Here is a 12130-nt window from a genome sequence, read left to right as displayed (position 1 = left end):
TATTTTGTGTCTTGGAAGTTGTTTACTACTGTAGCAACCTCTCCTTATCTTAGTTTTGTGTTTTGTTGTGCCAAGTTAAGCCGTTGATAGAAAAGTTCATACTAGATTTGGATTACTGCGCAGAAACAGATTTCTTTGCTGTCACGAATCTGGGCAAAATCCCCTGTAGGTAACTCAGAAAATTATGCCAATTTACGTGAGTGATCCTCAGATATGTACGCAACTTTCATTCAATTTGGGCATTTTCATTTGAGCAAGTCTGGTGCCATTTTAAAATTCATCAATACGAACTGTTCTGTTTTGACAGATTCTGCCTTTTATTTCGCATTGCCTCTTTTGCTATGTTGGATGAATTTCTTTGATCCATTAATGTCCAGTAGCATTATGCAATGTCCAGAAGTGTTAAGAATGATTGTGTCACCTCTGAATATGTTAATTTTTATTGTGCACTAACCCTCTAATGAGTTGTTTCGAGTTTGGTGTGGAGGAAGTTTTCAAGGATCAAGAGAGGAGTATGATGCAACATGATCAAGGAGAGTGAAAGCTCTAAGCTTGGGGATGCCCCGGTGGTTCACCCCTGCATATTCTAAGAAGACTCAAGCGTCTAAGCTTGGGGATGCCCAAGGCATCCCCTTCTTCATCGACAACATTATCAGGTTCCTCCCCTGAAACTATATTTTTATTCCATCACATCTTATGTGTTTTTTCTTGGAGCGTCGGTTTGTTTTTGTTTTTTGTTTTGTTTGAATAAAATGGATCCTAGCATTCACTTTATGGGAGAGAGACACGCTCCGCTGTAGCATATGGACAAGTATGTCCTTGGTTTCTACTCATAGTATTCATGGCGAAGTTTCTCCTTCGTTAAATTGTTATATGGTTGGAATTGTAAAATGATACATGTAGTAATTGCTATAATGTCTTGGGTAATGTGATACTTGGCAATTGTTGTGCTCATGTTTAAGCTCTTGCATCATATGCTTTGCACCCATTAATTAAGAAATACATAGAGCATGCTAAAATTTGGTTTGCATATTTGGTTTCTCTAAGGTCTAGATAATTTCTAGTATTGAGTTTGAACAACAAGGAAGACGGTGTAGATTCTTATAATGTTTACAATATGTCTTTTATGTGGGTTTTGCTGCACCGGTTCATCCTTGTGTTTGTTTCAAATAAGCCTTGCTAGCCTAAACCTTGTATCGAGAGGGAATACTTCTCATGCATCCAAAATACTTGAGCCAACCACTATGCCATTTGTGTCCACCATACCTACCTACTACATGGTATTTTCCGCCATTCCAAAGTAAATTGCTTGAGTGCTACCTTTAAAATTCCATCATCACCTTTGCAATATATAGCTCATGGGACAAATAGCTTAAAAACTATTGTGGTATTGAATATGTAATTATGCACTTTATCTCTTATTAAGTTGCTTGTTGTGCGATAACCATGTTTACTGGGGGACGCCATCAACTTTTCATTGTTGAATTTCATGTGAGTTGCTATGCATGTTCGTCTTGTCCGAAGTAAGGGCGATCTACACTGAGTTGAATGGTTTGAGCATGCATATTGTTAGAGAAGAACATTGGGCCGCTAACTAAAGCCATGATCCATGGTGGAAGTTTCAGTTTTGGACAAACATCCTCAAATCTCTAATGAGAAAAGAATTAATTGTTGTTGAATGCTTAAGCATTAAAAGAGGAGTCCATTATCTCGTTGTCTATGTTGTCCCGTATGGATGTCTAAGTTGAGAATAATCAAAAGCGAGAAATCCAAATGCGAGCTTTCTCCTTAGACCTTTGTACAGAGCGGCATAGAGGTACCCCTTTGTGATACTTGGTGAAAGCATATGTATTGCGGTGATAATCCAGGTAGTCCAAGCTAATTAGGACAAGGTGCGGGCACTATTGGTACACTATGCATGAGGCTTGCAACTTATAAGATATAATTTACATGATGCATATGCTTTATTACTACCGTTGACAAAATTGTTTCATGTTTTCAAAATCAAAGCTCTAGCACAAATATAGCAATCGATGCTTTTCCTCTATGAGGACCATTCTTTTACTTTCAATGTTGAGTCGAGTTCACCTATTTCTCTCCACCTCAAGAAGCAAACACTTGTGTGAACTCGTGCATTGATTCCTACATAATTGCTTATTGCACTTATTATATTACTCTATGTTGACAATATCCATGAGATATACATGTTACAAGTTGAAAGCAACCGCTGAAACTTAATCTTCTTTTGTGTTGCTTCAATACCTTTACTTTGAATTATTGCTTTATGAGTTAACTCTTATGCAAGACTTAATTGATGCTTGTCTTGAAGTGCTATTCATGAAAAGTCTTTGCTATATGATTCACTTGTTTACTCATGTCATATACATTGTTTTGATCGCCGCATTCACTACATATGCTTTACAAATAGTATGATCAAGATTATGATGGCATGTCACTCCGAAATTATCTCGTGTTATCGTTTTACCTGCTCGGGACGAGCAGAACTAAGCTTAGGGATGCTGATACGTCTCCGACGTATCGATAATTTCTTATGTTCCATGCCACATTATTGATGTTATCTACATGTTTTATGCACACTTTATGTCATATTCGTGCATTTTCCGGAACTAACCTATTAACAAGATGCCGAAGTGCCGATTGCTTGTTCTCTGCTGTTTTTGGTTTCAGAAATCCTAGTAAGGAAATATTCTCGGAATTGGACGAAATCAAAGCCCGGGGCCTATTTTTCCACGAAGCTTCCGGAAGTCCGAAGACGAAACGAAGTGGGGCCACGGGGTGCCCAAACCCTAGGGCGGCACGGCCCCCCCCGGCCGCGCGCGGCCTATGGTGTGGGGCCCCTGTGCCCCCTCCCGACTTGCCCTTCCGCTTACTTAAAGCCTCCGTGACGAAACCCCCGAGCACCGAGAGCCACGATACGGAAAACCTTCCGGAGACGCCGCCAACGCCGATCCCATCTCGGGGGATCCAGGAGATCGCCTCCGGCACCCCGCCGGAGAGGGGAATCATCTCCCGGAGGACTCTACACCGCCATGGTCGCCTCCGGTGTGATGTGTGAGTAGTCTACCCCTGGACTATGGGTCCATAGCGGTAGCTAGATGGTTGTCTTCTCCCCATTGTGCTATCATTGTCGGATCTTGTGAGCTGCCTATCATGATCAAGATCATCTATATGTAATTCTATATGTTGCGTTTGTTGGGATCCGATGAATAGAGAATACTTGTTATGTTGATTATCAAAGTTATACCTATGTGTTATTTATGATCTTGCATGCTTTCCGTTACTAGTAGATGCTCTGGCCAAGTAGATGCTTGTAACTCCAAGAGGGAGTACTTATGCTCGATAGTGGGTTCATGCCCGCATTGACACCTGGGACAAGTGACGAAAAGTTCTAAGGTTGTGTTGTGTTGTTGCCACTAGGGATAAAACATTGATGCTATGTCTAAGGATGTAGTTGTTGATTACATTACGCACCATACTTAATGCAATTGTCTCGTTGCTTTGCAACTTAATACCTGGAAGGGGTTCGGATGATAACTCGAAGGTGGACTTTTTAGGCATAGATGCGGTTGGATGGCGGTCTATGTACTTTGTCGTAATGCCCAATTAAATCTCACAATACTCATCATGATATGTATGTGCATGGTCATGCTCTCTTTATTTGTCAATTGCCCAACCGTAATTTGTTCACCCAACATGCTGTTTGTCTTATGGGAGAGACACCTCTAGTGAACTGTGGACCCCGGTCCAATTCTCTTTACTGAAATACAATCTACTCGCAATACTTGTTCTATCGTTTTCTCGCAAACAATCATCTTCCACACAATACGGTTAATCCTTTGTTACAGGCAAGCCGGTGAGATTGACAACATCATCGTTTCGTTGGGGCAAAGTACTTTGGTTGTGTTGTGCGGGTTCCACGTTGGCGCCGGAATCCCTGGTGTTGCGCCGCACTACATCCCGCCGCCATCAACCTTCAACGTGCTTCTTGGCTCCTCCTGGTTCGATAAACCTTGGTTTCTTTCTGAGGGAAAACTTGCTGCTGTGCGCATCATACCTTCCTCTTGGGGTTCCCAACGAACGTGTGAGTTACACGCCATCAGTACTCACCAGCTGCACTACCATCATCCTCAACATCCACATCCACTCCTTCTCCAACCATGTCTCCAATCTCCATCCCCATGTCTCTATTCATCCATTCCAGCGGCAATTTAAACACACGGATCCAGATTGGGATTGTGTCGAAAACATGCTCATCCATCGCTTTGCCCGGATCAAAATCCGTCATCACAATGAGATCATTATTGGCCTTCCATGGGCCGTCACACAGAGCCCTCTTCTTTCCAGACTCCTGCAGAAAGGTGAACATGAACACGTTTCCTCCCATTGCCTTGCATCGCACTCCCTTCAAAGGACACCAGGCTCTTCCCAGCGAGGCCGCCATGCCCTCCGCATGCACAGGTTTATCAGAGAGAACCTTACCCAAGGCCTGCATCTCCCTCTTCTCCACATCTTCACTCCCGAGGATCACACACTTTTTAAAACCCCCTTGTTCCACCGCTGAAAGCTTCAGATTCCTCATCAGCCCCTCCACTCGCTCCATCTCTGCACTCCCCGCTCCACCCGGTGCAAAAGGTCACGCCCCCAGAGGGGATTTTCACTAGGGATGACAGGTATTTTACGATCACGAGCCCTAGATCTCGCGAAAGGTCTATGGTGTTGGGTAGGGAAACCTAACGAGGAGGGAGAAAAACAGGCGACCTAGGGTTTGGGAGATCCTCCGAGGTCGGGTTGCGATCTAGGAAAACGATGAGGTGGGTGAGAGGGCCAGAAGCCTACCGGTGCCGGCGAGATCCGGCGAGAAACCAGACGTCGGTGAGGCGGGCGCCGTAATCGCCGCGCGATCGCCTAACCGCTAAACCCGGAACCGTCACTCCTGGGACGGACCGAAACGAAACCGTTTGGATGTTGTGTATATCTTCATATAATAATGCAGAGATTGTTGAAATTAATGGACAAGGCGCCAACCTAGAGAAATAAAAGGAGACGTGATTAATCAGTTCCCCTCACGAGGGATCCTTGATCGGAGACCCCAGAACAACCTTTCTTTACTAGGCCCAACCCTAACACTTGGTATATAAGCTCGTTAAGGGACTAACTAAGACAGTGTCTAAACACAAAATACCGATTCTGAGGTTGTGGTAAGGGGATAAAAGATTGACAACAACCACGAGGACACAGTGCCTCAAAATAGGCTTTCGCTCCGCGATATAAATGAAGAAACCAAATGATACAAATGCTGGACAACATCACAGTCTAGCCCAAAATACAAAAAAAGAGAAAAGAAAATAAAACAATGCCAACAACGGTAGATTGATAAGGCGAAGATGACGCGCAACGGCTGCTCCCTTTGGATTTGTCCCACCATGCCCCTAGCACTCCAAACTGCCGCGTACAAAGCAACATCTTCAATAAGAAATGCGACGATCATGACAATGTTGCCTACACTGGTCCTAGGGTTCCCCCGGTACTCGCAGGGGAGTGTGGAAGGGGTACATCCAACACCCTTGGGAAAGACCAGCGGCGCCCAAAAAACCACTACCCCGCGCTCTGAAGCACTCCATCCAACTTGCCGCCCACCATCATGCGCCACCATGATCTTGTCGCCACCCTTGTCGTCTCCCAGTAGTCACCGTCACGAGGCCCAGAAGGCGGAATAGAATAGCACAATATTCGGAGACGGCAGCGCCGCACTCGCGCGGGAGGGAACTGTCACCACCGCTGTCACGGTAGCCGACCGGACGGTGCAGCAGGGACACACCGGTCCCCCGACAGGCTATGCCAGGATCAGATGGCCCATGCAAAGTGCCACCCGATCCGTCAACTTCGTAGTTAAAATTGATTAGGCTACCTATAATTTTTATTTGGAAAATTAGTTGAGGGCATGTACAATAGTGATATATTAGCAGTGACACGTAGGATAAATGTTGATATGGAGGAAAGAGAAATTTGAAAAAAAGGGTTTGGTCTTCTCTTAATTAAGAGAAGACATCTTAGCCCAATCTCTCTCACCACATATTTAGGATGTTTGGTTAGCAAGATAAGACTTAAAAATAACCTATTGTACATCATGTTTATTGTCATATCTAAACAATCTAAACTATGTGGTGGGTTAAGATAAGACGAGTCTTATCAACCATTGCACATGACCTTAGTTTAAGCTAACCCTAATTTCCTGGACTTATGCGAGATTCGGACATCCCTACAACGGCGTTCAAGACAGCTACGCTGACCTTCTGCTCATCTTCCTCGACTTCTCCAACCCTCAATATCATATGCACCGAGAAAACGATCATGTCCACTTTAATTATTCGTAAGGAACCCCCAATCCCTCTGATCAAATGCTTTTTAAAGAAAACAACATGACTCTGCTACGAGTTTTATTAATTACCAACAAAAGTTGCGTCGTTTATAAGATTGTTCAAAATAAAACTAGGAGGCTAATTATTGTCGCAAATACACGAAGAACCATTGTCAAAACAAAATCTAGCAAGCTCATGAGCAACTTTATTTACTTTCCTCGGACAATGCTTAATGCTTAAAGGTAACAGTACCAATTGTTGCAGCCAGGTCCACACAATCAGCTAGCACTGCCGATTCTTCACTCCACCATCGATCTCCACCAGAACAAGCATCAATAGTTTCAGTGGAGTCCGATTCGTTTTGGATTCTATTGCAGCCCAGCCTGACATCAAGCGTAAGTCCTTCGTTCATGGCGATCGCTTCAGCCATCGACGTTGAGTCGGCATGGGCGATGTATGATGTAGATGCCATCTGATCAAATGCTAATTATAGGTGTTCTAATCATGCAATCAGTACATGGTAATGTCATGCCTAATGTCAAGTTTAGTGTACCAGAGGTATATGGAGTGGGGAGTAGTGATCTACCTTTGAAAATACAAAGGCGGTGGACAAAAAATCTTCAAGGTGAAGGATCTATGTGCACACGAGCCAATGAGTCGTGCTACCCTTGTCGTACGTGAAGCAATTCAGAGGAGAACGTCACAGCTCACCAACTTGGAAGGAATGATAGTGGACGGGCTGCTTTCAGCACGCCAAACTGTCAGGAAGCGCTACTAAACATGTCGGTGGATGAGGCAGAAAATTTGTCAAAATTCCGTCCAAATCCTACCTGAGGTTGATGACGATGGATGGCCAAAACTCCGACCGGCTTCTCACCATCCTCGGCTGCTCTCGCTCGCCCCCAAACGCAGAAGTTGGCCATTTCCGGCCCTTTCCGATGATCGCCGGCGTGTCTTCTTCCTCTTCTGGCGAAAACGATGCTCACTCCTCCCTGCACAAGCGCAGCCACCGCCGTCTCAAACCACGTCACGTCACGGAACACGCCGCCACTGCCATGTGGGGCCGGGGCAGCAAGTTAGATCGTGCGTGCGGTACCTCGAGTCAACACGACATGAACAGCCATCCACCCACCGCGCACCCACTCTGAGTCCGAGTCGTCTCCTTCCTCGGCTCACCCTGTTCGAACTCGTCCTCCTCGCGCGAGACCTCGCCGAGCCGCCGGTCGCGAGGACACGCCGCCAACCACCTAGCTGCTTCCAAGTCCCTCAGCCGCTGTGGTGGGATAGTCTATGGCCGGAATCCGGTGAGTTCCCGATCCCCCCTGCGGCCGCTACCTCGTGTCTCGCTACAAGCAGTCGCGCCTGGATCTCAACACCCGGTCCGGAGCCTTCTGATCTCCAGAGCCGCAAGCCTCGGGTCGGGTCCCCACGAGCTCGATCCGCTCAATTTGAATCCAGCACGGGGAGCATTCGAAGCCGTTCTACGATTCGCAGGCCTCAGCAGCGAGAACCGATTCCCCGACCACAGCCAGCGCGTTGTGGAATGGGATATCCCCGGCCAGCCACCGCGGCGAGATGGTGACGGGGAGCTTCAGCCGGAGCACGTCGGCGCGGCTCACAGCTCGGGGCGGCGCGGGGAGCCCGCGGGTCGCCGCCGCCACCGCCGCACAGCGCAAGTGGTGGTGGTCGGCGCCGTCCCTCGAGACCGTCGCCCTCGCCTGCTTCCTGGCCTGCTGCGCGCTCGTGCTCTCGGGCGGCCTCTACCTCTCCGTGTCCCGCTACCTGGGCCGGGACCGCGCCGTCGCCGACTTCGCCGGGGAGGGCCTCCACTCCTGCGACGTGTTCGACGGCAGCTGGGTGCGGGACGAGGGGTACCCGCTGTACAACAGCTCCGAGTGCGCCTTCGCGGAGCGCGGGTTCAACTGCCTCGCCAACGGGCGGAGGAGCACCGAGTACCTCAAGTGGCGCTGGAGGCCGCGGCGGTGCGACCTGCCGCGGTTCAGCGCCCGGAGCGCGCTGGAGTGGCTCAGAGGGAAGCGGGTCGTGTTCGTGGGGGACTCCATGAGCCGCACGCAGTGGGAGTCCTTCATCTGCATGCTCATGACGGGGGTGGACGATCCGAAGACGGTTTACGAGGTTAATGGCAACCAGATCTCCAAGACCATCCGGTTTTTAGGAGTGAGGTTTGAGTCGTTCGACCTTAGTGTGGAGTTCTTCCGGTCCGTGTTCCTTGTGCAGCAGACCCCTGCTCCTCCTTTCCATGGCTCGAAAAGGGTCCGTGCCATTCTCAAGCTTGATAAGCTGGATGATAGTAGCAGGAGATGGGAGAATGCCGATGTGCTTATTTTTAACTCAGGGCATTGGTGGACTCCCAGCAAATTGTTTGACATGTGAGTGTTCTTGCTTTTATTCCGAAGCATCTATTTTTCATGTGTAATTGTTTCGGATTATTATCACCGTCCTACCAATTTGCAACTATCTGATTGTTTAGTTTGGTCCACTATATCTGTTTTTCAGTATGATCCTTAGTAATAGTGTGTGGTAATATGTTAGCTGTAAGTTGAAACTGGCACCAAAATGTCCCTTTGGAAGGAATCAATGGCCAGGACTGATTGTAACAAAACTTCCAGGGATCACAAATAGACAAAAATAAATCACTGGATTGTACTGCTAATTTGGCGCCATACTATTTCTAGCTGTTTCTTGAGGTTAAAGCAACATTAATGGGTGTTAGGTTCTTATGTCACAACATAGTGAGCCTGATGTTGATAATTGACCTCGCCTGAGAAATGGTTTCTGGTTAGGTACTATTTAGTATGTCTTGAGGATGCTAAGTTTCATGCATCTTCTATACAAGAGTATTTCCTTTTCTGGTATCCGAAAATGGTTGCCCTGTTTTTCATGTTTGTAGATCTTGCATGTTAAATTGTAAATATTAATAAAATTTTATGGCCTGGTCTAATTTGTACTGTAATTTATCATTAGTGAATACATTCGGATTTTTGTTTGCCGCAACAATTGGTCTTTTGAATTCTCAGTCTTAATGTAGATCACATATTTCTCAATGAACACTCATGCTCTTTAGAATCGCTCCACTCATGTGGATGCTCTATTACTGGTAATGCAAAGTAGTGGCATCTTATATCATTATGGCTGCTCAATAAATTCTCATTTTATTGTTCTACTTGTCAGCTCAGTAAAAATGTACTGTCCTATTTCCTTGTCATGTGTATGGTGTCATTTCATTATGTAGTAGTATTAAACTTTATCTCATATAGCTTAGATATTCTAGCTTGGTGTTTACAACAGGGGTTGCTATTTTGAGGCTGGAGGTGTGCTTAAGCTGGGAACATCCGTCAATTCTGCTTTCAAAATGGCACTTGAAACATGGGCTTCATGGGTGAAGGAAAAAGTGGACTTAGAACGAACACGTGTCTTCTTCCGGACTTATGAGCCATCTCACTGGAGGTGTTTCTCAGATATACTTAATCTCCCCCTAGTGTTTTTATTTGTCTTTGTTACTGCATTATCAGACGATATCTGTAATTTGAACTGAAGCTGTAAGCCTGCTGTCATTGCGGACGTACAAATTATTATTTGAAAAACATTCAGTAACTGAATTTTCTTTTCTTCGCAGTGGCTTAAACCAAAAGGTATGTGAAGTAACAGAAAAACCTACAACTGAGGCCAAAGGAACTGATATGAGTGAATTTAGGGATATACTTGCTGATGTTGTTGCGAACATGAGCGTTCCCGTGACTATACTTAATGTTACTTTGATGGGGGCCTTCAGGAGTGATGCACATATTGGTATCTGGAGCCATCCTTCTACCATACTTGATTGCAGCCACTGGTGCCTTCCTGGAGTTCCAGATGCTTGGAATGAGCTAATATTTTCTCACCTATTGACAAATGGTGAGTTCCTTATTTATGAAAAAAATCCTCCGTGATGTTATTATGATCGATAACAAATTAGTGTACAGTGACTAGATAAAGTATTGCCATCTTATATACTTTTTCTGCTTGGAACACAATCTGGAATTTTTGAACCTTGTCCTTGTGTATGTACCAAGCACAGATAGCTGTATATATATTATTCGGTAGCTATGCTGTAACCTGAACTTCCATAATTTTGTATGGTGAAAATTGAATACTGCCTCCGTTTCAAAGAATAAGGCTTATTTTTTTCGAAAAGTCAAACTACGTAAAGTTTGACCAAGTTTTTATGAAAAGTTGTTAATATGTACAATCTAAACTCAACACCATTAGATTCATCATGAAATATATTTGTATATGATATCTTCTTATTATCGTGGTTCTTGATAGATTTTTCTAAAAGTTTGCTCAAACTTTACTTCGCTTGACTTTTCCAAAAAATATAGGCCTTATTCTATGAAACAGAGGTAGTAGAGTGCATTAGTTGAGAGTTGAGACTGACCTGTATGTAAAGAAAATGAAAACTAATTTTCAGCTGATTACAGAAATTTTCATTCCATACTTAGTTTGCAGCGTTTCCTACTTAGTTGTGCATGTATTTCTGTCCTTTTAACTTGATGACTTCCTCATTCTGGAGTTGAATAATGGCTTCTGATGTTGCTTCATGTCCAATTCTGCAGGTTGGCGAACGCTGGCTACCTGACTATTGACATTGTACACTCAATTTTGGTTCTTTTGCTCGAATACCACGTCTGCTTCTTGCATTTTAGTGTGCTGCTAAGGAGCCAAGACACGAAGTCTCACAGACATCAGTATCTGTACAAGTTGTTCGACTCCCCATCCGTTTCCTCAATTGCTTGAGTAAGAATGCACATATCCTGTCAGATAGATATTACATTGTTGTCTCCTTTTGCGTTTTAGACATAGAGAACATCACGATTTGTAACATGTGCTTGTAACAGCAATCGAACCGCAATTTTGAAGCCCATTTCTCTCGGATTAAACATGTCTGCTGCCATTTGTTTGTGCATCATCAGACTGAACATAACAGTTCTTCATATCGGCCTTCTGTTTGTGCTATACGTGCAAAAGATAATGTTTTGTAAAACGTCTATATCTTTTCCCGAAAGTTAAAGTGCTGGAAAATCATCGATTCTAGAATGGCATTTGTTATGTCGATTCTGGAAAATCATGCGGGTAAAACATAGCCTGGAAAGAATGCTCGGTTTGCCCGTTTCTCTGCGGCCAGACACTGGGCGAGAAGGGGGGGCATGAATCCCGTCACCGCCCCCTCTTCCCTCTCATTCTCGTCTGTTCTCACTCGCCCTCTCCTCTCCACTCTCCCCCCTCTCGCCACCGACTTTCGGGGATCGGAGACCACCGCGAGCAAGACTGAAGAGCCGACTTTCGGGGTTGCCATCTTCCTCGCGTGCATGGACCCCCTTCTTCGGTTCAAGCACTGCTCGCCATCAAGGACATCCATGACGGTAAGACCCGAATCCAAGCTTTTAGGCTTCAATGTTCATAGATCCACGGTTTTCAATGTTGGATGTAGGCTTATTTCGTGCATGCATTCTAGGTCTGTGTACTGAGCTATTATATTGTGTTATTCTTCCTCTTCTAGCATGAATAGTGGCTTCTAACGGTAGATTGGTGTTTGTGTACTTGGTTTTCGGAGCAATGAAGGCAAGATCTGGTTTTTAGGTTCATTTGTAGTTAGATTGGGGGTTTATTGTTAATGCTGATGATTAGATGCTAGTGCTAAGCAACTTGATAGATGTGTCTTCAGATCCTAGTGCGAAGTCCATTGTTTG

General features: G+C 45.2%; 1 protein-coding gene across 1 annotated transcript; it reads left to right on the top strand.

The window, feature by feature from the left end:
* The first annotated feature begins 7612 nt into the window (after positions 1 to 7612).
* On the top strand, positions 7613 to 11346 carry LOC124661240 (protein trichome berefringence-like 7). The gene is made up of 4 exons (XM_047199102.1): positions 7613 to 8770; positions 9690 to 9848; positions 10018 to 10295; positions 10997 to 11346. The coding sequence occupies exons 1-4, from the start codon at positions 7956 to 7958 to the stop codon at positions 11017 to 11019; spliced, it is 1275 nt and encodes a 424-aa protein (XP_047055058.1). The 5' UTR covers positions 7613 to 7955; the 3' UTR covers positions 11020 to 11346.
* Positions 11347 to 12130: the final 784 nt, after the last annotated feature.

Source organism: Lolium rigidum, chromosome 6 (assembly GCF_022539505.1).
Source record: "Lolium rigidum isolate FL_2022 chromosome 6, APGP_CSIRO_Lrig_0.1, whole genome shotgun sequence".
NCBI classification, from domain to species: Eukaryota; Viridiplantae; Streptophyta; class Magnoliopsida; order Poales; family Poaceae; genus Lolium; species Lolium rigidum.
This window is presented reverse-complemented; position numbering and strand designations above follow the sequence as displayed.

Bases quoted from the DNA above. Each gene is read 5' to 3' on its own strand.
- LOC124661240 (XM_047199102.1), top strand. From the start codon at position 7,956: ATGGTGACGGGGAGCTTCAGCCGGAGCACGTCGGCGCGGCTCACAGCT. The intron at 9,849-10,017 runs GTGTTTCTCAGA...TTTTCTTCGCAG, and splicing joins TATGAGCCATCTCACTGGAG to TGGCTTAAACCAAAAGGTAT. The intron at 10,296-10,996 runs GTGAGTTCCTTA...CCAATTCTGCAG, and splicing joins TTCTCACCTATTGACAAATG to GTTGGCGAACGCTGGCTACC.